Source organism: Podarcis melisellensis, assembly GCF_964234715.1.
Source record: "Podarcis melisellensis genome assembly, chromosome: 4".
In the NCBI taxonomy this organism is placed as follows: Eukaryota; Metazoa; Chordata; class Lepidosauria; order Squamata; family Lacertidae; genus Podarcis; species Podarcis melisellensis.
Window position 1 is genome coordinate 85,195,116 of NC_138531.1, and position 27,371 is coordinate 85,222,486.

Sequence of the window (27,371 nt, forward strand, 5' to 3'; positions counted from 1 at the left end):
CGCGAGAATCTTCGCCGAACTGCAGAGTTGGAAGGGACCCCAAGGGTCATCCAGCCCAACCCGCTGCGACGCTGGAAACTCTGCTAAAGCATCCGTGGCAGATGGCCACCCAACCTCTGCTTTAAAAACCTCCAAGGAAGGAGAGTCCACAACCTCCCGAGGGTTGCGCGTTCGATCCCCACGTCGGACGAAAGATGCCTGCATCGCGGGGTGAGGGGGGCTGGACTAGATGACCCTCGAGGCCCCGCCCAAATGCTACGATTCCCTCCCGCTTGCTCGCGCTCGGCGCTGCAAGTGGCCAGGCTCTCCCTCTCCAGGCGGGGCGCGCCGGAGACAAAAGGCCAATGGCGCGCCACTCCGGGCTCCCCGCCCAGGCCCGCATCCGCCGCCCAGCCTCCTCCTAGCCCGTCACGTGGGAAGAGAGCCCCGCGGCTCCTCGCAGCAGCAACAGGGGCAGAGCCGCGTGGGGTCGGAGAGCAGCGCCTGCGATCGCCTCCTGTTCGTCGACCTTGTGCTCCTCGCTCTCCCTTCCCTCTCCACGAGGCCGCCATGAAGAAGCTGCTGGTGGCCGCGCTGCTGCTCGTCTGCTTTGCCGCCCTGTCGGGTAAGTCGCCTTTTTTCTTCTTCTTCTGCGACGGCGGGGAAGACCCCCCCGCTGCGAGCGAGAAAGGAAAAGGGAAAGTTGCCTTCGCTCCTCTCCACGGATCAGGTCCCCTCCCACGCCCTCTGCTTTTCGGAAAGGGATGCGTCCGAAGGAGGTTTGCTCATTTCCCTCTCTGTTGCAAGCGGGAACTTGCACGGATTTTTGTAATGTTTCCCCCACCCCCTCCCGCCGCAGAGGCGGCTCAGCTCAAGAAGTGGGGTCGCCAGTTTTGAAAAGCCCACGCTTTCTTAACCGTGAAAGTTATTTGGAGACCTCGGGGTATCTCTCGTGTGTGTGTGTGTGTGTGTGTGTGTGTGTTGTGCGCGCCGTCGTGGTTGCACAGCCGACCGCAGAAAAGGAAGTGCGCGTGGTTTATCTTAATTTTTGCAGGGAGAAGGTCCCCGGTTCAGTTCAAGCGCAGTTCCAAACCAAATCTTTCTCTTAAAAAAAAAAAAAAAGCGGAGGGAACAGCAGGTCTGGTTGTTGTTGTTTAGTCGTTTAGTCGTGTCCGACTCTTCGTGACCCCATGGACCAGAGCACGCCAGGCACCCCTGTCTTCCACTGCCTCCTGCAGTTTGGTCAAACTCATGCTGGTAGCTTCAAGAACACTATCCAACCATCTCGTCCTCTGTCGTCCCCTTCTCCTTTCCCAACATCAGGGTCTTTTCCAGGGAGTCTTCTCTTCTCATGAGGTGACCAAAGTATTGGAGCCTCAGCTTCAGGATCTGTCCTTCCAGTGAGCGCTCAGGGCTGATTTCCTTCAGAATGGATAGGTTTGATCTTCTTGCAGTCCATGGGACTCTCAAGAGTCTCCTCCAGCACCATAATTCAAAAGCATCCATTCTTCGGCGATCAGCCTTCTTTATGGTCCAGCTCTCACTTCCATACATCACTACTGGGGAAACCATAGCTTTAACTATACGGACCTTTGTCGGCAAGGTGATGTCTCTGCTTTTTAAGATGCTGCCTAGGTTGGTCCCCAAATCCCTGCCTGTCATAATAGACAGTGCCAGAACAGATGGAGCAATGGGTCTTAGATGCTGTTTCATGTTTTCAGAGCAGATAGAACTGGGACGCCTTTCTTCCATCCCGTTCCTACATCCTTTATTGTACAGCAAAGGAACCTTTGTGTGAACGCAGCCAGAAATTGACCTACCACCATGCAAGCAGTTTGCTTCTTGTTGGAAAATAGGTTTAGGGAGGATTGAGGTCACTGAGGTTTGTATCCATCTGTGTGGCTTTATTGGAGTTCCGTGAGTAACAAACAGCGTGGTCTTGTTGTTGCTACCAAAAGAAAGAGGGTCGTTTCATTTCTAGCCCTTGGGAGGCTCTTGGGGGATGAAGTGTAAACTGTAAAATCTGTGCGAAATCATAGCAAAGGCCAGAGCATGTAAACAAAAGACTGACATGCTGAGGCAAAGCATTGGCTTGGAAGTAAACCCTTCCAAGTAAGGCTGCAGATCTTAGGATATGTTTGCTAAGATAAGAATCTCACCAATCAAAACTCTGTTCTCTCCTTTATTTGCCAACAAAGGGCAAGTGTTGCTTTCTAGAGCAGCTTTTGCCCACCTGTGCCCTCCAGATGTTTTTAACTACAACTTCCATCAGGCTTCTCCAGCACAGCCTGGCTGATGAGAGCTGTGATTGAAAACATCTGGACTGAAGGGCACCAGGTTGCCGAAGTCTGGAATAGCTTGACCTACTAAATCTTAATGACACGGTCTACTTTTAGGGGCAATAATTTGTATTAGCATTACAGTGGTACCTTGGGTTACATACGCTTCAGGTTACAGACTCTGCTAACCCAGGAATATTACCTCGGGTTAAGAACTTTGCTTCAGGATGAGAACAGAAATCGCAGTGGCGAGGCAGCAGCAGGAGGCCCCATTAGCTAAAGTGGTGCTTCAGGTTAAGAACAGTTTCAGGTTAAGAATGGACCTCCGGAACAAATTAAATATGTAACCAGAGGTACCACTGTATTTATGTAGGAAGCTCTACTCTTGTTTTCAGTCAACCATGGCTTCCTGCTTCATCCATGATTAACACCACCCATGATTAGTTTAAACCAGGCATAAGCAAACTCGGCCCTCCAGATGTTTTGGGACTACAACTCCCATCATCCCTGACCACTGGTCCTGTTAGCTAGGGATGGTGGGAGTTGTAGTCCCAAAACATCTGGAGGGCCAAGTTTGCCTATGCCTGGTTTAAAGAATCCAGCTTCATAAGCTATGATTTAAAATGGTCTTGTTTTGAAACCGACTGCTGTTAATTGTTAAACCAACTTTAAACCATAGGTTACGGAGCTGGCTTCCTTTAACGAGCCATAGGTAATGTTAACCATGGTTCCTGGTTTGGGCAAAACCAAAAGTTAATTTTTCAAAGTCCTTCTCCCAGATGCAGAAGAGGGTGGAGGGGGGGGTACCAAACCTTGGTTTTGCTGCAGGTCATACATGTTGCAGTGTACCATGGTTTAAATTTAGCATGACATGAGAACACAGTTCTGTGTTGCACTCTCACTTGCGTTGGAGGAAGAAGGCAAAGGTCCACTGCCTTCGTGTCTTTGGGGGAACTTGGAGGAACCGCAGTTGGTGCTCAGCACCCCGGTCGGTGACCCCACACAGTCAGGGGGCATGTGCGCCACTCCTGTGAAACCTGTCAGACTGGTGGTGCCAGCAAGTCTGAGTATCCACAAGGACATTGGGTCATTTGGTCCCCAGATTAGTGCCTGGAGTGTAGAAGGGCCCCTGAGAATATAGAAGTGTGTTGATGTATAAAAAACTGTTTAGAGACTGCTCCTCGTATATCTGGCCGGTATACAACAAAAATAACAAGAGAGATTGTTGGCATCCATCTGTCTTGAGAGAGAGTGGAGTCCGCCTCCGGGGGTGAAATTAAACGACTGCATTAGCAGCACCGAAGGGACCTCTCTGGGGCACAAGCCTGGGCAGTGTGTATGGAGTTTCTGGGCTGGCCAGACGGCAAGACCCCTCTCTTGGCCTCACTGATGCAGTGGCGTAGCGTGGGTTGTCAGCACCCGGGGCAAGGCAAGTAATTTGCGCCCCCTAACCCGTGGATTTGCGCCCCCTAACCCTAACCCCCAGATGTTGCGGCCGGCCCCCCCTGCACCCCCCACGCTATGCCACTGCACTGATGTGGTCCAAAGGAAAGCAGAGCAATACGTTCGGTACCAGCTTGGCTGGAGGAGTTGCCAGAAGGAGGCATACAAGGCACCCTCCAACCATCTTAGGGACTCTACTCCAGATTTGCGTAGGGTTTACTCCTTGGCCTTTCCTTCTCCTGGATGGGCTACCTTCCCAGGTTGATCTGCCCCTCACTTCCCTCTACAGCAAGTGCATAAACCACCTTCCTGGGGCCACTATTGGTCTTGTCAGCTCAATTCACCAGCGCCTGTCTTCGCATGCCAGGGGAAGTCCCTCACCAAGGGTTTGAGAGCAGTCGGCTACCCCTCACCTGGTTTAGCCAGCCAGTCAAAGCCGTTCCTGGGGTGTGTCCACTGTCTCATGCTGACAGCTTCTGTGAGCCACAGGTGAGAGCTGAGTGCAGGGTAGGGGACCCCAGAAGGAGCATAACATGCCCCCCACCACAGGTACTCCTCTTCCCCTAAAAGCCTTCAAAAGATATACAATTAAACCATTAGAAGCAATGCAGGATGTGCATAAAAATGGCTGGCTCCTCTTGAAAGTTTAAGCCGCTGAATTGGCCTGCTGACATAAAAAAAACAAATCTTGAAGAGATGCCTGAAGATCAAAAGGTAGGGTACCTGCCAGATGTGTGCTGCAAGAGTGTTCCACAGCATGGGACCAGTGGCACTAAACCCTCAAATTCTGGTTGAAGCCAAATGGATTTCTGAAACACTGACGTAGTTCCCCTGGATGATTTCAGTGAACTTGCTGCTATATAAGACTCTGATGAATTAGCCCCACACAGATAGAGCTGATGGAACAGCTGGCCTGACCTTGGAAAAGAACTAGGTAGAAAATATTGGCTAAGAAGATAGTTCAAGATAACTTTATCTCTTCCTGGGTTGTAAATCAGTCTTCCTTGACCCTTGAGAAGCCTGAAGGGAACTGTGCTAAATTTAATGTGCTGTGAAATATCTAGCAGCTGAGGGAGGTAGCACAGTTGCTCTGAAATAAATGTAGCATCTCAGGCAGCTTTCGAAATTTGCCAGGCACATTTTTGCACCTGCCTATTGGCCACTTGCAACCAAGTGAAGATACCTGGGTGTCAGGATAGTGCCTGGCGTCTCTACCATCTGGAGGTGTGTGCCTGGGGATTCTTGAATCTGGGCTGTTTTCACACAGTAGCTACACATCCTGTAGAATTCTAACAGTGGTAGCTTATCTGCACAATCAGAATTAATTACAGGAACCAAAAAGTCCTGTTGAAAAATACAACATTCGAGCCGTCTGGCCCCAAAATGGCAACTAGGCATTCTGTTTTGGCGACAGCAACCCTGGTTGAAGGAGCCATTTGGCGCCTAATTTTTATATCTGAGTTTCTAACACTGACTCAGGATTCATTTGTGAAAAGGGGGGGAACTTGCTAGTAATAAACATAACTTGCCTTCCTGTATCTGAAAAGAATTTATGACCCTTTGAGCTCATCTCAAGGCCCAGTGGGTTGTAAACGGCCACTGCAAGTCTAGGTGATGTTTAATGGAACTCATCTCAGTGGGGATAACGTGGCCTGTTGTATCTTCCCCACCCCCAAAATTAGCAGATAATAATGTGAGCCTCATATGCAGGCAAGTGCAGAACATCGTGACACAAGGTAAACAAGGTGAAGTAGACGGAACGAAATGGATGTGCATCAGCCATTTTATGTGGTTTCATTTCCTGTAACATCTACTAGAAAAGTCAAGTGGCTTCGAAAAGGTTTGGGGATTTGCAGGTTTCGTTTGGAAACCCGGTTGACAAGAGGTAAACAGACAATTTAAACACAGCTTGCAAGTTTTGGCTAGAACTTTTGAAAACCACAACGATAAATCCAATGTTATGCTTGGCTCCTGATATACTTCCCTCTGTCTTTCTACTCCTTTTCCACCCTCCCCGGGTATTTTAGTTTACTGTTCCAACAATCTTTCTCAAGCTTGTGTGCCAGAGAGCAGCATCTGTATAGGAACCAACAGATCCATCAGGGTGGCTATTCTTACATATTGTGAAACAGTGTCATCCATGGACCAGTGCTGGTCCGCAATGTCTTCACTACAGTTTGGGTGGGATGCTTCAAGGACCAAATTTGGTAGAAGAAGAAGAGGAGTTTGGATTTGATATCCCGCCTTTCACTCCCTTTAAGGAGTCTCAAAGCGGCTAACATTCTCCTTTCCCTTCCTCCTCCACAACAAACACTCTGTGAGGTGAGTGGGGCTAAGAGACTTCAAAGAAGCGTGACTGGCCCAAGGTCACCCAGCAGCTGCATGTGGAGGAGCGGAGACGCGAACCTGGTTCCCCAGATTACGAGACTACCTCTCTTAACCACTACACCACACTGGCTCTCACTGGTACTGGTTCCTGGCCCATTGGGTGGGGGAAATCCTACTCCAGCACATCAGATAGCTTGAGAAGCACTGATAAAAATCATACTTTCACCACTTCATTGAACTGCAGAAACATTGTTAGTAGGGCTGAGCCAAAGGGGGATATCTCGTGATTTTTTTCGTCAGTGTAAGAAAGGCATCCCTTTGGGTAACTCCCCGAATTGCTGCAAAGGAAAACGGAAAAGTTTGCCTCTTTAGGAAGCACGGCTCTCACTCTGCATGGGTATCCTTGACTGGTAGGGGAGAATAATGATCCCTGATTGAGTAGGATCTCTCATGCAACCAGTGCTGGAAGTATTAATAGTGCTCTGAACTGGTTTTGTCCGTGCTCAGAAACAACAGCAGGTAGCCAAATCGAATTGGGTAGCATTGCGAGGTGGTCTTGCTCACCACATAGGCATAGAAAGCGTTAGAAAGCAGTAGGGGAAACAATTGCAGCAAACAGCCTTAGGAGGAAATGGAAGATTTACACTGCAGATTATTTTGGAGAACATTGTTCATTGCATTTTTAAACCCCTCTTAAAACCAGTTTTCCAAACGGTGGAAACTTGGTTTTTGAATGTAATCTGTTCCAGAAGACTGTTCGACCTGCGAAACGTTCGAAAACTGAGGAGCAATGGGCGGTTGGCAAAATCCATTGAGAAAAAAGAGAAAAACTTGCAGTGGAAGCCGTTCGACTTTCTGGGCACATTCGAAAACGGAAGCAATTACTTCCGGGTTTTTGGCAGTTGGCTTCCGAAGCGTTCGGCTTCTGAGATGCTTAAAAACTGAGGTTCCACTGTATTTTGAAATTAAGCTTTGCCCCCTCTTTGCTTTAAACCAGGCATAGGCAAACTCAACCCTCCAGATATTTTTGGGACTACAACTCCCATCATCCCTAGCTAACAGTACAAGTGGTCAGGGATGATGGGAATTGTAGTCTGAAAACATCTGGAGGGCCGAGTTTGCCTTTGTCTGCTTTTAACCTTGCAGCTTCTCCCAAGGTGATTTTGCACTGATAGGGTGAGTGGCACCTGCTTAATTTGTCTCTGGGCCACCCTACAGTCATTTCACAGGTGTCCCAGGTACCTAGGTAAAGTTTTCTTTAAGGGGAAAAATATATATTATACCTTAGAAGGAGGGCTAGAAGCCAGGAGAGCAATTTTAATTTTAGAGATTCCTGAGTGGGGGGGAGGGCAAGGGGGAAAGTGATGGGGTGGGGGAGAGATTTTCTGCATGCCATGAGTATTACCAAAAATGCCTAGAGAATGTTAGACGTATTTGAAAGGGGTGGGTTAGATATGGAGCATACCAGCCTGCAATTTCACTGTGCCCTGCGGCATAAGTTGGACCCTTGATCCCTCGCCACATCTCCAAAATATAGACACAAACATCATGAGGGCAAGACATGCACCTTATTCTGTGGGTATGGAAACAAGACGGTGCCCCAGATTCCTAGTGTCAACAGACACTTCAGAACTTAAAAAGGAGGGCAGGCTTTTTGTACCTTTAACAGGTGGAGAAAAGCAACAGGTGTCGTTTCTGTGTTTGGGAAAGTACCAGTTGAATGAATCATCAGAATGATTAACGACACTGAACCTCTTCTCGAGAAAGCCAGCATTCCTAATTTCTATTTACTTTTTTTATTTTGTGTTGTCATAAACATACAAATAGATACTAATATGCATGCACTTATAAAATTCACATATAGTATGAAAGTGGTCACAGTTCTAACTTTTTCATTTAAGAATTGGTATAAATAAACACATCACTATAAGCAAATCACTTTTATAACTTAGGCTGCAACCCTTTATAACTGGGGTGGGCAAACCTTTTCAGCAGGGGGCTGGTCCACTGTCCCTCAAACCTTGTGGGGGGCCGGACTATATTTTGAAGGGGGGAAATGAACGAATTCTTATGCCCCACTAATAACCCAGAGATGCATTTTAAATAAAAGGACACATTCTAATCATGTAAAAACACATTGATTCCCAGACACACACACACGTCGGAAGCATAGATTTTGGCAAAATTCCTTAAAAATAGCTCAATATCCTTTGTGTGCAGATTTTCATTTTTTGAAATATGGTGACTCTAACATATACACATCTACACTAATAATAATAATAATAATAATAATAAATTTATTATTTATACCCCGCCCATCTGGCTGAGTTTCCCCAGCCACTCTGGGCGGCTTCCAATCAAGTGTTAAAAACAGTACAGCATTAAATATTAAAAACTTCCCTGAACAGGGCTGCCTTCAGATGTCTTTTAAAGATAGGATAGCTGCTTATTTCCTTCACATCTGAAGGGAGGGTGTTCCACAGGGCGGGTGCCACTACCGAGAAGGCCCTCTGTCTGGTTCCCTGTAACCTCACTTCTCGCAATGAGGGAACTGCCAGAAGGCCCTCAGCACTGGATCTCAGTGTCCGGGCTGAACGATGCGGGTGGAGACACTCCTTCAGGTATACAGGACCAAGACATGATGACATGTCTCATTTTTTAAAATCTTGGCAGTGAGAAGGCAGTTTTCTGCTTCATATACCTTACAAAAGGTGACCAGGTTTTCTCATTTCGCTCTTTTCTCAGACTTACCCCCCCTCCCCAAACCCTCATTTCTTTATTTTTACCAACTTCTTTGGAGAAAACAGCATGTTCCCCTCTCCTGGCATAGGGAAGAGGGATGCTGTTGCTTTCCCAGTGTCCCAGCCAGCATAGGAATCTGTGTTTAGCAGAGTGCCGGTTCCTAACTGCAGTATTTTGCCCTCTCTCCTTATACATGCTCTGCATATAGCCTTTATCTAATCTGCATCTCTTCCTTTTTCCGCTTAGTCGTTTTTTGAGGGCAGGGCATGACAGTCCACTTACCGCACACCTAGCGTGGGTTGCAGAAGCTCTTAGCAAGCAGTGCAGGAGAACAGACTCCCTACGTTCAGATCTGCATGCTGCTGTGTCTATCCCAAAGCTGATCTCTGGAGGTTGCCCGGGCACCCCTTCCTTGCCCTCTGTTCCTAAAAGCGTTAGGAGAGAGATATTGGGGGTGAAATGTCTATGTGCTCTGCCCTTCCCCTCGTGTTCCTGGCTTTAGGGAGGATATTGTGGTTTGTTCAGCCAACGTTTCCAGTGGCAACCAAACAGGGAAACAGTGGTTTATGTTGGGGAACAGGTAGACCTCCTGCAGAGGTGGCTGGAGTCCTATGAGCACCAGCCAGCACAGCCAGTAGTCAAGGAAGATGGGAGATGTAGTCCAAAACAACATCTGGAGGGGCACAGGTTCCCCATCTCCAACAAGGGTAAGAAATCTAAATCTGATCCGTTTCCTGATTCGGATGTCACTGACAACAGTTCAGCAAACCACAATATCTTCTCAAAGGAAAGTGTGGGGCCCATGGTTAATGGGGAGAAAGCACGAAGACGCAAGGCTTTTTCCGAGAAAGGATGATAAATGATGTGATGTCTGAACTGGGCCTCACTCAACGTAGCCCCAGATAGATCCCACCGGGGTCAATGGGATCTTAAGTGTGTGTAAGATTGCATTGCTCTGGTGAAAGGCCCATCAAACAGGATAGTCATCGAGCATACATTTCCAAAGGAACTCCTCTTCATGGGCATGACAGATCCCATCACACGATAACTGTCACAAGACATTCCATATGACACAGTGGACATTCAGCTTCAGTGTATGTACAAAATCTCAGAGCGTTAAGACCTAGGCTGGAGGCGTAAAGATGTTTCTTCGGACCGGTTCGGTTCATAGTGTTAACGTTGCCAATTCCAAGCTCCTGGAAATTGTCGTGAATATCCCAAGCTTTATGAGCCTTTTACCATAGTACTTGTAGTTGCAAGGTACTTGTGTTTAGCATGGGGTTGAGCAAGATCAGGGCCAAGGATGTGGATACAGCTGGCAACCTAGATCTGATGATGATGATGATGATAAAATTTTATTACTTATACCCCCCCCCAATCTGGCCGGACTTCCCCAGCCACTCTGGGCGGCTCCTGTTGGCATTCCATTCCCCCGTTGTGCAGACGTGTGGGATTGTTTTAATTACATGTCTGTGTTTTACAATCCAGCACTGATTGTCGGAGTCTTGTGAGCGGAAGTTCCGTTCTGTATTGCTTTTGTTTCCTTCTTCCCTCCAAGAGCAAGGAGAGGAGCCATGTTTTGCTTTGTCCTGATTTGTATATGTAAATAAACTAGCTTAGTGCTCACACCTCAGGCCTGGCTTCTGCTGATGTTGTTTCTCTGCTAACGTGTGCTCAGTGTCTCTGGACATGAGTCACAGAATCTCATCGGGAAGAAGAATGATGGATTTCAGGAGCGGCACGCAGACCAGAGAAACAGGCTGGCCCTTACCCAACAGCTCCCAACAAAATATCAAAAACACGATAAAACATCAACCATTGAGAACTTCCCTAAACAGGGCTGCCTTCAGATGCCTTCAAAAATCAGATAGTTGTTTATTTCCTTGACATCTGATGGGAGGGCTGGCACCACTACTGAGAAGGCCCTCTGCCTGGTTCCCTGTAACCTCACTTCTCGCAGTGAGGGAACCGCCAGAAGGCCCTCGGAGCTGGACCTCAGTGTCCGGGCAGAATGATGGGGGTGGAGACGCTCCTTCAGGTATACTGGGCCCAGGCCATTTAGGGCTTTAAAGGTCAGCACCAACACTTTGAATCCTAGCTTCCCCCACCTCTGGCAGGTAACTTTGATAGGTGGATGGGTTCTGCCCACCTCTCAGACATGGGGCATTGAAGGGTAAAATAATGCAAATGTATTTATCACTATGTTATGTGTGTTTCTTTCAGTGACTGCTGAAGGACCGAACGTGACCTCCGCAGCTCCTCATTCAAGTTCAATAACAAGTAGGTCTCTACTTAATCTTTTTTTCCCCTTCTGCTTTACTAAGATGAAAGCACTTGCATATGTGGCCCCCAAATCCAAGGCAAACGATTTGCTTATCCAAACGGCTTGTGGCAGGGGGGGTTGCCTCTCTGTTCTGAGAAATTGCATAACTGGCATTGGGAAATTGGATTGTGTTGAAGAAGTCAAGGACATCCTTGTTGGAGTTGCTGCTCAGGAATGACTGATATACTTTTAACCCATTGGGCAGGTCAGATTTATTATTATTATTATTTGGCTGAGAGTCTTAAGGTTGCAATTCCAATAAAGCACCCTTGCAAGCTATTCCATTTAGGGAGCAACCCTATGGCAAGAGCCTTGGGATGCAGATATCTTGCTCACAGGGCTACAATTTCCAGAGTTTCCTCTGAGATTGATCATTAAACCACTCTGGGAATTGCAGCTCGGCGGATGGGGGTCTCTTAACAACTCTCAGCGCCCCTCACAAACTACATCTCCCAGAATCCCTTGGAGGAAGCCATGATGGTTTAAAGTGCATGCCTGAAATAATGGTGTGTTGGTATATTCTGGAGTGACATCTGCAGTTGTATTTTAAGCTTTATTTATCCTATCCTATCCTATCCTGCCTTCCAAAGGAGCCCAAGGCAGCAAACCAAAAGCATAATAAAATAATGCAATTAGAAATATAAACATTAAGAACATTGAAAACGATCTAATTATATGCATTTCTGTATCTAAAGCCCAAATACATACAAGTTAAGAATAACTGAGTTCCCTGTGTGCCCAGCACCCAATGAAATCCACACATGGCACTCCAACGACCTTATTGTTATTCAGAAGAACTTTTTAAAAGTTATTTTCTTTCTCACCCCAGCCCCATGAATCATAGAGTTAGAAGTGATTATCGGGATCATCTATTCCAACCCCCTGGAATGCAGGAAAATTTCTCCCAGTGGGAGACTCAAATCCATGACCCTGATCTAAAGTTGTAGGCTTGATTGGTTGGTTCGTTTTTAAATATTCTGCTGACTTTTGAGAAACGTTTATTTTGGAGTTGTTGGTTCCAAACATCTATCTCCCGTTTCTGTGTTTGGACCTAGAACAAAGGTACTGGGGGGGGGCAAAAAAACGAAAAGGGGGGAGGGAACCCCCCCAACTCATAACAGCCCAGCTTTTGAATGTTTCATCATAGATTAAGTACCTGCTTCGGAGAAACCACAGCTGGGCATGTTGCCATGTGCGAGTTAAGGCAAGATGGGGCGCAAGTCATCGTTCCTGTGCCTTTCACTGGCAAAAAGCAAAAGTTGCCTTTTATTTGTGAAATGCTTTCTTTTCTATATTCTATTATTTGTCCTCCCTCCTTTTTGAACGCTCTGGTGCTACTTTTGGTGTTGCTGCTTAAGTCCGGTTTGGGTTAATTTTGCTGCTTTTGTAAACCTTGATGTTTTATTATGTGACTGAGGCGTTGTATTTGCAAAACGAGCTTGGCAATTGAAAAGTATTGAGCTTAATTTTACCCACAGCCCCATTCCTCAAGGCTGTGTGTGTGTGTGCACGTGCTAAATGTTGATATTTTAATCTCAGAACTTTGCACATGTTCCAAGAGGGAACCAAGAGGCAGCCTTAACCTGTGAAGGAACCTCTGTGCAACTGGGGATGCTTGACTCTGCAAATTCCCAAATTGTACAAACAGAGCCTACACACAAGCCCTCTGTACATGCTCAGGCTCTTTTACGAGTTGCTCTGAATGTGTCACAAGGGCTGAATGGACAAATTCACCAGACTCAAGGCAGATCACAGAGGCCTTCCCATCACAGTGCTGGGTGTTCAGGTCTCCAGATGGAGGGTTGGGTTCAAACTGCATTTCTGGCACATCTGTTTTGGAGACCTAGTGTGGTGTAGTGGTTCAGATGTCAGACTAGGACCTGGGAGACCCGGGTTCAAATCCCCATTCAGCCATTGGATGACTTTCGGCCAGTCAGTGCCTCTCAGCCTAACTTACCTCACAGGGTTGTTTGGGGGTTAATTGATCAAGGGAGAGAACAACGTATACCACCTTTGTGCTCTTTGGAGAAAAGCTGGGATATAAATAAAATAAATAAAAGTAGTGAGGGAGGGGCAGAAACTATGGTTCCACTTCCTTCACAAACACAAACATTGCCTATGTTAGGTGAAGAGCATCGATGAGTCTATCTGTGAAATGTTCTCACACCTATTTGAGGAGCTTCAAGCATCTACATTGACCCGTGACTCGTTGCGGGTTTAACACGAGCATTGAAAGTGCTGCATGAAATAAAGTACGTTTTGACCCCCCAAAAAGAGAGCACATTTCAATGTTAGTGAGGGCCATCCTATTTCTGGAGAGTTTTGCTTTCCATGTCTGCCCCATGTATCTGATGTGTTCCTATATTTCACGCATGCTTTGCAAAGGAACGCCGCTTCCTAATTGCTGCAAGGTGAGTACATCAGTGAAAGAGCCCGATGGCTAGCAAGCCTTAATTAACACTGTCTTTTGCATGGGGGGGTGTCATTAAGCACACTCTTGTACAACGCGAGAGATGGATGGGATGAGACTTGTTTGAGGATGTGTGCAGTTTCACTTGAGAAACCTCAGCTTGCAGGTTGCTGAAGTACTTCCTTTTTAAAGGTTTGCTTCAAAATGCCTCAGAGCAGTTTCTGCAACAGGCCTGTTAGCTTCTCGTTTGAAAACAGGCCTTTCCCCCTCACTAAAACATGTCTACAGTGGTAGCTCGGGTTACAGGCGTTTCAGGTTACAGACTCCGCTAACCCAGAAATAGTACCTCAGGTTAAGAACTTTGCTTCAGGATGAGAAGAGAAATTGTGCAGCGGCGGGAGGCCCCATTAGCTGAAGTGGTGCTTCAGGTTAAGAACGGACCTCCAGAACAAATTAAATTCTTTACCAGAGGTACCACTGTACTGAACTCGGCTTGGCATGCAATAATTTGTTCAGGCTTGTGTTGTTAGGCACCAAAGAAAGTGCCCTGTGTTGCAAAACCGAACACACTGAAGAACAACAACAAGCAACACATCGGCTAATAAGATACTGACAATATTTTTATAACGCTATACTGTTTCAAAATTCACAAACAGAAGACATATAATATGTTCATGGAGTCACAAACGACTAAGAATCAAATAAACGTTCCATGAACAGGAATGGTAGGAGTGGTAAGTCACTGTCAGAGATCACTGAAATGGAGGTAGAATACCTTTCCACAGTCAATATTCTACAAATGTGAGATGATGGGTGCTCCAAACGTCACAATAGGATTCTCTTTGCACAGCAGCAGACAATACAGTTCTTCCAGGATAATGCACTGTTTTAGTGATAAATCTTCATCACCTAGTAATAATATGAAATGAAAACCTTTACAGTCAAACACAGCCTAGTGAAAGAAATGGCAGGCCTGAGTGTTAACCAACCAATAATAAATACATACCAAATTAATAGCCCCAAAGGTGCATAAAATGGCCATGGATCAGGTATCACTAAAAAGTGTAGTAAGCTGATGCTGTTGGCAAAACCCGAGTGGCATTATAATGGCTCTCAACAGGTGCAGTGAATCATATAGAATTACAGGAAATTTAAAGGTACATTATCTGAAATATAGCAACGAACATACAAACAGTAGCCATCTTGACAGAAAACTTAACCAAAACAATTAAAATCTAATTCAGTATTTGTGTTGTTAGGCACATGAGCCCTGAACAACCCCGGTGGTCACACGCCAGGGAGGCAACAAATGTTTTGTTTTGTTTTTCATTAGGCTAACCCTAAGGGTCAGATAGAGCCTTGAGTTCCAGGTCTGAGGTTCTCCACCTCTGATGTAAATAATAGCAAAAATAAAGAAATTTGAGGATCGGCAAAAGATACTTGGAAATTCCTGAGAATCCACTGAATTTTCCTCAGTATCCTCCCAAAATGTGGATAATTAACAGGAATCAATCAACATTCACCAAGGCTGCTTTTTAGTGTAACAGCCAGCGCATACCTTTGTTCAAGCTGCTGTGCTATTTTCTACCTGCTATTCAAAACACATCACTAAGGAATGCATACTTGGTGTGAATTTCATTCCCTGCTCTCGGAGCATTGATGCAATCCATCTTCTTCCCGTTGATGAAAATTTTCAGCTGCAGCAGAGAGGGATGGGGGAGGTGTTTGTGGGTCTCCTTCCCAAAGGCTCAGCTTGGCTCTCCAAGGTTAAAACAAGGAACGGAATGCGTTTCACAAGTTGTGGTTGACATCTGATGCTTTATCTTCATTGAGTCCTTGCTAAGTGGTAATCAACAGTTTGATATGCAAAATGCCATGGGGGGTGAGATTGGGGAAAGTCAAAATGTGGAGTGCAGTCTCTAAATACACAACATGAGTATTATGGTGGATCAGTCTATTGGATCCCATCAGCTCCAGCCAGCACAGTTGTTCTGTATTCAAATGGTGTGCGTGCATTGCGTCATGTGACCAGTTTTGCATCTCCGCTCCCCCCAGTATTTTATTCAAGTTGGCCCCCCTGTAGGGCAGTAGGCAAATTGAAAAAATAATAATAAATTCCTGCAGAATATTTAAAAAATGAATTATTGCTTAAATCGAGTCCCATGCAGTCTCTTTTTAACATTGGCTACGGGGGTAGTCATAAAGCTACTGTTTTGTCAGAAGTCTAATTTATGCTGGAAATGTGGAAAAATGGAAAGAACATTGTTCCATATCTGGTGGAACTACAGAAAAACCAAGATCTACTGGGGTATGATTCATGAAGAACTCAAAAAAATGTTAAAAACATACAGTGGTACCTTGGGTTAAGAACTTAATTCGTTCTGGAGGTCCATTCTTAACCTGAAACTGTTCTTAACCTGAGGTGCCACTTTAGCTAATGGGGACTGCCGTGCCGCCGCCACATGATTTCTGTTCTCATCCTGAAGCAAAGTTCTTAACCCGAGGTACTATTTTTGGGTTAGCGGAGTCTGTAACCTGAAGCATCTGTAACCCAAGGTACCACTGTACTTACAAAAGAAACCAGAGGCATATTTATTAGGCTTATTGGGAAAAGACATACCGCAGAAAAAGAAATGAATTTTCTTACATGCTACAGTCGCTGTCAGAATACTATATGCCAGTAAATAGAAGAGCGAAGTAATACCCACAAAAGAAGACTGGCTATACAAATTAAGTCAATTTATAGAAATGGCAAAGCTACCTGCATACATAAGAAGACAGACAAACCAAAAACTCAGACTAGAATGGTAGTGTTTCGAAGAATACATGGACAAACACTGTTCAAGAAAGACTATGTTGATATGCCTAGATTAAAGGAGTAAAGTAGAAATTATTAATTAGGAATGTCATAATGAGATCAAAATTTAAGAATTGCTATGATAGTATTGAAGGTGCAAGATAAGGAAGTCGAGATGTTGTGGGGGGGTCAAAGGGAGTGGTGGTGGGAAGATAAGGGGGTGGGAAGGATTTATGTATATGTAAATAGCCTTATTTTTGTATGTCTTTGCACTGATAGGGTACATTTCTTTTTCTGTATTACTAAAATTTAATAATAATAATAATAAAAACTTAGAAAAAAGAAAAAAAAACCCTGCTGTTTTGCCATGTCCGCAGGTGTTCTTAAACCGAACACTACCACTCCTGCCCACAATGTGACAAACGCAACGACCCCGACTGCACCTGCCACCACAGTCGGCACCAACATGAGCACCAGTGCCCACCCTGAAAATAAAACAAGCGCAAAGCCCACCACAGTGAAACCTGTGTCTCCTAGTGTGACCACAGCGACTTCCAAGGCTACTTTGCCTTCTGCTTCTGTGACAGGTATGTGTTGATCTGCAGCTACGGTCCAGTAGGAAAGGAAAAGATCCTGAAAACTAGTAGCCCTCAGTAGACTTATCCTCCATGGAATTGTTCCATCATAATAGTAATATTTTTATTATGTGTACTCCGCCCACCTGACTGGGTTACCCCAGCCGCTCTGAGTGGCTTCCAGCATATATAAAAACACGATTAAACATCAAACATTAAACACTTCTCTAAACAGGGCTGCCTTCAGATGTCTTCTAAAAGTCAGATAGTTGTTTATTTCCTTGACATCTGATGGCCACAGGGTGGGTGCCACTACCGAGAAGACCTTCTGCCAGCTTCCCTGAACCTCACTTCTCGCAGTGTGGGAACCGCCAGAAGGCCCTCAGAGCTGGACCTCAGTGTCCAGGCTGAAAGATGGGGGTGGAGACACTCTTTCAGGTACATAGGCCAGGTTGAGAGTTGGTTGTGAGAAATAAGGTTCATTTGGGCAGTCTTCTGAGGAGCTCATCAGTTTTAAGCCCCTCAGAAAAAGGGAGGTGGAAAAAAAAATAAAGACAAGATTAAAAGCAGGGGTGAAGACATGTCATAAAGCTCTTAGGACTGTAGCCAGTCAGTGGTGTGATTTGACTGCAGTAAAAGAAGTCATGCGAACCGATAGACTTCATTATGCACTGATCAGACATTGTCATGGGTACTGTAATTGGTTCTGGATGCCACACTTTAAGAATGATATAGGCAAATCTGAACAGGCTTATAGGAAGGCAGTGAAGATGCTATATAAAAGTGGTCTTATAAGGGGGGTTCAAGGGACGCGGGTGGCGCTGTGGTCTAAACTACAGAGCCTAGGGCTTGACGATCAGAAGGTCGGCAGTTCGAATCCCTGCGACAGAGTGAGCTCCCATTGTTCGGTCCCAGCTCCTGCCAACCCAGCAGTTTGAAAGCACATCAAAGTGCAAGTAGATAAATAGGTACCACTCTGGTGGGAAGGTAAACGGCATTTCCATGTGCTGTCCTGGTTCGCCAGAAGCGGCTTAGTCATGCTGGCTACATGACCCAGAAGCTGTCTGCGGACAAACGCCGGCTCCCTCGGAGAGTAAAGCGAGATGAGCGCCACAGCCCCAGAATCGTCCGCGACTGGACTTAACGGTCAGGGGTCCCTTTACCTTTACTTTATGAGGGGGTTTGAAGGAGCAGCATGTTCAGACTGGAGAAGATGAATACCAGGGTGGAGTGGGGGACATGATAGCACCCTCCAAATACCTGAAAGACCATCACACCGAAGAGGACAAAGACTTGTTCTCCGTTGCTCCAAAGGGCAGGACTATCTCTTAAAAGGAGGGCATTTTTGTTGAGATTCCCAGAATAGTTCAACAAACCATCTCTTCACAGGGAATTATGGGAATTGTTGCTGTCTAAGGGGTCTCCCTAACAACTCCCAGCATGCTTCACAAACTACACTTCCCAGAATCCTTTGGGGGAAGCCATGACGGTGTGAAGTAGTGCCCTGGTGCCATGACTATCGCCCAGCATTCTGGGGCATAAAACTTTGGGGAATGCGCCTCGTATAATAAGCATGTCGGCTGGTTATGTGTCTTCTTTCAGTCACTCCCAAAAGTGCAGCGGCTCAAGTCTCATCCTCGGGGTTCAGCGCAGGCAGCTTCATCGGCGGCATCGTCTTGACGCTGGGACTTCTTGCGGTTGGCTACATCGGATGCAGGACGTACCACGCGAAACGGGGCGTCCAGTACCGAACCATGTATGTAGAAGTCAGTGGAGTGTTTCTTTGCTGACCTAGATTATGTTGGTTTTAATTTTTGTATTGCATTGTAAGTCGCTTTGAGTTCACTTTTTTTGTGACTAATAAGTTCCAACAAAACAATCCTAAGAGGTCTCAGATTCGATTCCTGGCAGCTCCATGTATGAAACCTTGGGGAGTCATTGCCCACGAACGGATCTAAATGGATCTAAATTGTCTGGCACGGTGTAAGGCAACACTCTGCATTCATAGCCTGTGAGCATCCAAAGCATATGGTGTATTCGGTGCTGCTCCTACTCAGAGTAGACCCACTGGAGTTAATGGGCAGGACTTAAGGTCCGTGGGTCTACTCCGAATTGTAGTTAGTTGAATGCAGCCCATTGCGTGTGCCCTGGCAGTGCTGTGCTAGTATCCTCCTGCGACATTTTTGCAGAACTCCTGGGCCCCCAAAATGGCATTATACGGCCTCTGACTGCAGATTCACCCTCCCGGCGTCCCCTTGGACTGGGCTCACAATCTTCACACGTTTAATGCAGCGCAGGAACAAGTTCTCTAGTGACCCAAATGCCTGTCTGTGTTTTCATCCATGCTGCAGTTTTTGTCCCTGTTCTAGGCAAGAGCGGCACGAATGCCACGTTGCTTTGTGCTCCTGTCTAACCATGAAAGCCCCTTTTTTTGTTTGTTTGCTTGCTTGCCTCGTTTGATGCCTTCCTTTGATTTTTCTCGGCATCAGGAGAGGCCAGACTCTCTGTGACATCCCCTCTTTTGAACTCCCTCAGCCACCTTGCTGCCCTCTTAGCTTCTGCTGCTTATCAGCGATAAACTTCCGTCCCTCCCTGCTGTTCGTAAAAAAACCCCACCTTACGAATGTGCACGTAGTCCCATCTTGGTGCAGAATCGCTTCTTGCGTTAGCCCTTGAACAAAGCTAAACTCCTCAGCAGTGCTGTTGGACTCTGAACGTTTAGGAGTGTGTTGGTGAGCTCTTTAGATTGGATGTGGGGAACTTTCGGCCCTCCAGATTTCTTGCATAAGTTCTTGGAGGCCAGACTGGGAGCAGCCTCCGGGACCATATAACACAGGTCCTAAAGGATCTGCACTGTCTCCCAGTATGTTTCCAAGCACAATTCAAAGTGTTGGTGCTGACCTTTAAAGCCCTAAACGGCCTCGGCCCAGTATGCCTGATGGAGCATCTTCACCCCCATCGTTCAGCCCAGACACTGAGGTCCAGCTCCAAGGGTCTTCTCGGTAGTGGCACCCACCCTGTAGGATCTGATGACATCTGCCATCAGATGTCAATGAGATAGAAAACTATTTGACCTGTTCAGGGAAGTTTTTAAGGCTTGATGTTTCATGGTGTTTTTGATATTTTGTTGGAAGCCGCCCAGAATGGCCGGGGTAACCTAATAATAATAATAATAATATAGCCATGGTGGCTATACTCAGCCTCTCTGGTCAAAGGCTGCATACCTCTGAATACCAGTTTGCTGGAAACCACACAAAAGAGTACTTCTGCACTCGTGTCCTGCTGGCAGGTTTGCCCCATACATTTGGTTGGCCACTGAGAACAGGATGCCGTAGAATCATAAGAGGTGGAAGAGACCCAAGGGTCATCTATGACAGGCTTCCTCAAACTTAGCCCTCCAGATGTTTTGAGACTACAATTCCCATCATCCCTGACCACAGGTCCTGCTAGCTAGGGATCATGGGAGTTGTAGGCCAAAAACATTAGGAGGGCTGAGTTTGAGGAAGCCTGATCTGTGACATACTAGATGGACCAACAAGTTCATCTTATGCCCAGGTGTTTCTGAACTACAACTCGCATCAGCCTTAGCAAGCATAATAATAATAATAATAATAATAATAATAATAATAATAATAATAATAATAATAATTTATTTGTACCCCACCCATCTGGCTGGGTCTCCCCAGCCACTCTGGGCAGCTTCCAACAAAGATGAAAAATACATTAAAATGTCACACATTAAAAACTTCCCTGAACAGGGCTGCCTTCAGTTGTCTTCTAAATGTTAGGTAGCTGTTTATCTCTTTGATATATGATGGGGGGGGGGGTGTTCCACAAGGTGGGAGCCACTACCGAGAAGGCCCTCTGCCTGGTTCCCTGTAGCTTTGCTTCTCGCAATGAGGGAACCGCCAGAAGGCCCTCGGCGCTGGACCTCAGCATCCGGGCAGAACGATGGGGGTGGAGACGCTCCTTCAGGTATACTGCCAGGGATGATGGGAAGTTCAGCAACATCTGGAGGGCCAACGAATCCCCACACCTTTAGATGCTTAGGGGTGTTATTCCACTTGCTTCAAAATGTGCAAAGCCATGTCCCGGGCACACCTCCTCCTCGTTCTTCTGCGGGGAGAATTGGAGCTTTGCTCCAAAGTCAACTATCTTTGGGACAAAGGAAGAAGAATTGGCATGCCGGACATTGCCATTCCTTCTCAGCGAACGCAGCCTGTTTTATCTTTGCATTTGTTTATTTGCAGTTCCGGACTCCCATTTATGCATGGAATGCTCAGCCCAAGGCAGGCTTAGCCTTCAGTAGTGGGGGGGTCCATCTAATCTCAACCATCCAGAGGTTTCCTTGCACTTCGCTTTGATGTGCTGTAGTTATCAAGCTGTGTTTTGCCAGTTCATTCATGCACATTTGTACGCCTGTGTGCAAGATCTTTCCGACATTCTTGCGCATGTATATATCATTGACATGTTTTCCTTGTTAACGTAGCTGGCTCTGTCATCCACTCCCCCCCCCCCTTTTCTTTTTTTTAATTAATGCTTAAAAATCCCTCATGTGTCCGCTACCTCTGCCCCCATATTAAGTAGGAAAATACCAAGGATTGTGGAGGGTATGTGGACAGAGGGAAGAACCACACATGGCAGTATTTATTTATTGAATTTATATCGCGCCCTTCCTCTCTAAGGAGCCCAGGGCATCAGACAGACAAAATATTGAGGAAAAAAACAAGGCAAAAACATTCTAAAAGAAGTTATAAACATTCTTCCATCCACTTGCCAGGGACGGTGTTTTTCTGCTGCCAAATGCCTGGGTAAACTGGAATTCAAATTCCTCCTGAAGGTTAATAATGATGAAGACAGACTCACCTTACTAGGGAGCTCATTCCACAAGCAGAGGACTACCACTAAAAAGGCCCTGTCATGGGTTGGCACCAACCAGGGAGACCTTGGTGGGAGCACCATCAACAAGGCTGCACACAGTACTGTGACGCAGGGGGGCTATTTTGCTGCTCTCCCCTTCCCCACCCAATTTTGTAAGAAAGGGAACCCATGAATTGGGTTCGATCTCCGTTGGTAGTCCCTTCCCTTCCTACAGGCTTGAGCATCGTTGATCGGTCAGTGACTTCCTGCTTTTTCACTTCACAGTGCAGCATTATCTCCAGATGTCTTGGCTTGAGAAACATGAGCAGCTGCCTTATACCAGATCACATAATTAGTCCATTGGTAAACCTCTGGGATTCCCTGCTACTGGATCTTTGAAAGTGTTAGAGAATAAGGTTTGGGTCCAACTGTACAATGCACACTGCTGAACAGTGGTCACTCACCATGGGCTGTGGCTCGAACCCATAAGGTGGCCTTCCCCAAGGGAGTTCCCTCCAGATGTTTTGGACTACAACTACATTAGCTGAGGCTGATGTGTGTTCTACGCCGAAACATCTGGCAAGCGCTGCATTGAGAAAGACTATCATAAAAAAGACTTCACTGCTTAGATGTCACAGATACCCTAGGTAACTTGAGTCTATTCCTATTTATGACATTTTTAGTCACAGTGTAAGCAACTAACACTGAAAAAATAATAATAATAATAATAATAATATTTTATTTATACCCTGCCCATCTGGCTGGGTTTCCCCAGCCACTCTGGGTGGCTTCCAAAATACAATAACCTATTAAACATTAAAAGCTTCCCTAAACAGTTAAAACCAGTTAAAAACCGTGGAAAACATTCCAACCAAGGAAGAGTAGCAGATGAAACTAATGGACTATTCTGAAATGTCAAAAACGCGCTGGAAGAATCGGAAACCAGGAAGAAACAACTTTTAATAAAGAACGGGGGGATTGTGTAAACTGTTTGGAAAATTATTGTGTACAAATAGAATCATCTTAAAACTCATAGTTAAAACGATTGACTAAGAAATAGTGAGAGAATAAATGAAAATTGGACTATTGAGGAGTTGCAGTAAGAAAAGTATAACCGAAGGAACCACAAAAGTCGGGGGAGGGAAGCCAAATGGGATATTTGTACAGTGGTACCTCAGGTTACATACGCTTCAGGTTACAGACTCCATTAACCCAGAAATAGTACTTCAGGTTAAGAACTTTGCTTTCAGGATGAGAACAGAAATCATGCTCCGGCGGCGGGGCGGCTGCAGGAGGCCCCATTAGCTAAAGTGGTGCTTCAGGTTAAGAACAGTTTCAGGTTAAGTACACACCTCCGGAACGAATTAAGTACTTAACCCAAGGTACCACTGTATTGGATGTTTGTTTGAAAAATTGGGGGGGGGGGGGGAATTAAAAAATAAAAACAATGAAAAACAAAAAGCCAGAACACCACAAGTAAGCCATATACTAAGAAGGTCTCCTACACACAATATATGGAGTGATGCTTCCTCAGTGTAAATTTAATACTTAATGTTGTCTTCTTTTTTCCAGTGACGAACACGATGCCATAATTTAAAGCCTTCGCTCAGAAGACAAAGATGAAACCCCACTCCTGTTCCTGCTTTTAGAAGCAATCTCTTCCCCCTATGGAAAACAAGCCTTAAACTGTCCAGGGCCTACACTGGGTGCTTAATTGCTTTTTTTGGGGGGTGTACCTTTCTGTAAAATTATGGGGCACCCAGATTCCGCAAGGATGCTGGAAATTTCAAAGTGCCTTCACTGGAGAGTTCTGAGGACCGTCTACACAATTGGTCCCTACGTGGGGACTGAAGACATGAGCTTAGTTAAAAGTTGCGACTTCTTAGCCATTACACGCTGAAAATCAGGGGATGTGGGCTCCACAACAGAACACAATGCTGTGAACATGCTTATGTCTACCACTCTTAAAGTTACATTGTCCTTCTGTTCAGCAAATAAACCAAGCTTCTTGTTTTCAAGATGGCAGGTGAATCCAAAAGCAACCTTTTTCACGTGGCTCTTCTTCAATTTGTGGAATGAGGTTGTTTGGGCAAGTATTTTTGTTAATGATCTGACGTTGCATGTGCCTTGAATTTTTGAGGAAAATATTTTTCTACTTTTAGCATGTACAAGGGTGCGTGAAAGGGTTTTTTCATTCAGGCAGAAGAATTGTTTGCTTTCTTTCGTTTACCTTGAGTGTGTTTTTTATAATGATGCATCGTCTATGTGCTAGTCCCTGCTGGGTTGGAGGTATATAATTCCAGTTAATTTTCAGCGCAACCTTGCACCACAAAAGCAAAGACGTGTTTGGCAAGGTACACCAGAATAATTGCTCCGCTGGTTCCGTGTGTGGTGAAATCTTATCAGGTTCAGTACAGTGTGTCATATGAATTGGCTGTGTGGGGCAGTGGAATACATGTTGCCAGCCTGCCTGATATATACAGTTCCTTGACTTGTTCATTGCTTGAATTCAGGCTTGTGTCTGTTAAATGTCGTTGAGAAGAAAGGCAGATTCGTAAGAAAGCTTCCACTGGGGATTATTTAAACTTGAATACATTCTGGGGGTGTTTTTTAAAGGACGAATCACTGTTTTGAGAGAAGCTTTGTGTGGCGTACACAATATATATTTCTTTTCCTGCTCTTGCCTCTGTTCTTTTTTTTATTTCATAGCGTAACATTTACCAGATGCAAAAGAGGGGAGTGCAGGCTTGTCCATGAGCCGTAATTCCTCTTCCAATGAACTAGTTTGCATTGTCACGCTAAGCCACAGTTTGTTTTAAACCGTGGCTTCATCGCAGACCCCAGCAGCTACCATAAATAAGCCATAATATGGCTTGTGTTGCGCAAACAAGGACTGTGCTTCATAGGAAGCTGTTTCAGACCTGTGGTGCCTTAAGCTCAGCTGGCTCTCCAGAGTTTCGACGGGGGACATTCCCAGCTCTTCCTGCAGATGCCAGTCATTGGATTTGGGACCTTCTAGTTTTGCGCAGTGACAGCATCGTAGCCAATGAGGTTAATCTGAGGCGCGATTCTTGCTGATTGGACCTGGGACTTTCTGTGTGCAAAGCAAGATGCTGTACCACTGAGCCGTAGCCCATCCCTAAAACCACGAGCCGTGAAACAGAAGGGGGGAAAGCCAATATTTGTTCTGGGTTTATTTCCAGCTTTTCGCTCACGTTGTGTTTGGAACAATCGAAGCACGATCTGGGTTTGCATGACATGTCCAGCCATGTTGTGGCTTAGTTGTGCCACATGCTGCACCCTCAGGAACCAGCAGAAGTTGTTTGGGAAGCACATTGACGATTAAGCTGTCACAAACTATGGCTTAGCATAGTGTGCAAACCAAAGTAATTTCAACTCTCTAAAAAGAGCTGTTCTCTGTCTCCAGCCTTGCTTGCTACTGAGAAAAATTATGCATTGTTCACAGAGAGAAGGGAAGCTTAAACTCCTTTCATTTGTTGTTGTTAGGGGTGGGATATCTCTTCCTCCTAGTTAGGACACAAAACTTCCTCCCAAGCTTGTGAATGTAGCCAGCAAACTTTCTCTTGCCTTCATGACTCCGACATCAGGTGCACATAAGGCTTTTTCTACTTCCCTCCCTTTTTGCATGGATGTAACTGTACAGATTATGGGACGCCGGTGGCACTGTGGGTTAAACCACAGAGCCTAGGACTTGCCGATCAGAAGGTCGGTGGTTCGAATCCCCACAACGGGATGAGCTCCCGTTGCTCAGTCCCTGCTCCTGCCAACCTAGCAGTTCGGAAGCACCTCAAAGTGCAAGTAGATAATTAGGTACCGCTCCAGCGGGAAGGTAAACGGTGTTTCTGTGCGCTGCTCTGGTTCACCAGAAGCGGCTTAGTCATGCTGGCCACATGACCCAGAAGCTGTACGCTGCCTCCCTGGAAGCGAGATGAGCGCCCCAACCCCAGAGTCGTCCGTGACTGGACCTAATGGTCAGGGGTCCCTTTACCTTTTTAACTGTACAGATTGCAGTGGAGTTCATACCTAAGTTGTTTTGAAATCTCTCTTTTTTAAAAACAAACACAAAGAGTAATTAGCCAATGCACTTGTTTGTTTGCTTGCTGTTAATGTGCCCACTGTTTTGATGGTCTCTGATTGCATATTGAAAGTTCTCTGAAGTTGGTGGGGGGCAATTGATGCATCTGTTTCATCTCAGAAAAGGACATACTAGCTTTTCACCACATCTGCGGTGGAAGATTATTGAAACTACTGCAATGTTTCCAATATATAAGCAGCAAAAGAAAGCATCACGGGGCTGGTTAATAGCTAAAGGCTGTCGAGCAATGCTATACTTACCATGGGCGAGTCTGTGAATTTTGAACAAACACTTCCCAAGGGAAGCAGCTGGCACTATATATAGAAGCATTGTGTAATGGTGATTGTTGTGGATGCATCCAGTCTCCATGTACCCATAGGAACCACTGCTAAGGGATGGATATTCATGATTGACAAATATCCCTCCAGTAAGCATATCTCAATATTGCAAGTGCCTTTGAGTTACTTAGAAAACCCTTTGCTCTATTTAGCAGTTTTAAACCAGTTCAACGGACATTGCTTCTTCCTGAATAATCTTGGCAACTAGGAAGTACATCTCCCATTCCCAATCCCCATATTGCAATTCCTAAATTTTAGAAGTGGTGTAAAGCTGGTTTCTGTTCGTCAACAGGCTTCTGGGAGTTGTTTTTTTTTTTTAATCCTCTTCCCCCCCCTTTCCCTCAAAAAAAGTTTAATATTTAATATGCAAGAGTGCTTACTGTTAAAATGATGGAGTCTGTTCATTGAACAAGAAGATTGGGGATTAGGTTTCCATCTATTTTTAAAAAGATGAAACAATCAGATAGATGAAGCTCCACCCCCCCATTTTTTTTTCCTGATGTGACAAGGATGCAAATTGTTCTGAGTAATTGTAATCAACATTCTTTTTTCTACCAAACAGTTGCCAGCTTTATTCCAGAGGTTTTCAACATTTTTGAGTCCACGGCTCCCTGGACCAACTACATTCTTTCTGCATCTGCCCTGGGGAGAAATGCTCTCTGAGCCTTAGAAGCCCAATTATGTCCTCCCTTGCCTGCAGAGCTGGCAGCCTCTCACCCTTTTCCGAATACCCTCCCTTGTGGATTGTTCCTTCAGCCTCCCCTCCCCTCTCCTTGGGAGTCCTCTGAGCTGCCACAGCTGCTGCCCCATCTCTGAGCTGCCCTCCCCCCAAAGAGAGGTGCCTCCTCACACTGCCCCACAGGGGCCTGGGAAGCACCCCCTGGCCAGCCCTAGAGACACCATTTGCCTGGGGAGCTTGTAGCCAGGGCTGCTGCAACAAACAGCTGTGCAAGCCTTTGGGAGGCAGACGCAAGAGGGCATCCGAGGAGGGAGGGAAGGGAGACACACTGTTTGAAAACCACTGCTTTATTCAATTAAACTTGAGGGCCTTTATTCAACATTTTGCAACAGCTGGTAAGAAATACTCAGTTTCTGTATTTGACGGTTTTTTGTTGTCACCTACATGCAATATATATTTGATATATCTCATTTTTTTTCCTGATGCCCTTTGCTCACAGAAATAAAGGTTAATGAAAACTTT

At 45.8% G+C, this 27,371-nt stretch overlaps 1 protein-coding gene across 1 annotated transcript; it reads left to right on the forward strand.

The window, feature by feature from the left end:
* Positions 1-237: 237 nt before the first annotated feature.
* Positions 238-27,371, forward strand: TMEM123 (transmembrane protein 123). The gene is made up of 6 exons (XM_081910129.1): positions 238-604; positions 10,995-11,051; positions 16,679-16,888; positions 18,479-18,632; positions 23,309-25,012; positions 25,068-27,371. The coding sequence occupies exons 1-5, from the start codon at positions 253-255 to the stop codon at positions 23,331-23,333; spliced, it is 798 nt and encodes a 265-aa protein (XP_081766255.1). The 5' UTR covers positions 238-252; the 3' UTR covers positions 23,334-25,012; positions 25,068-27,371.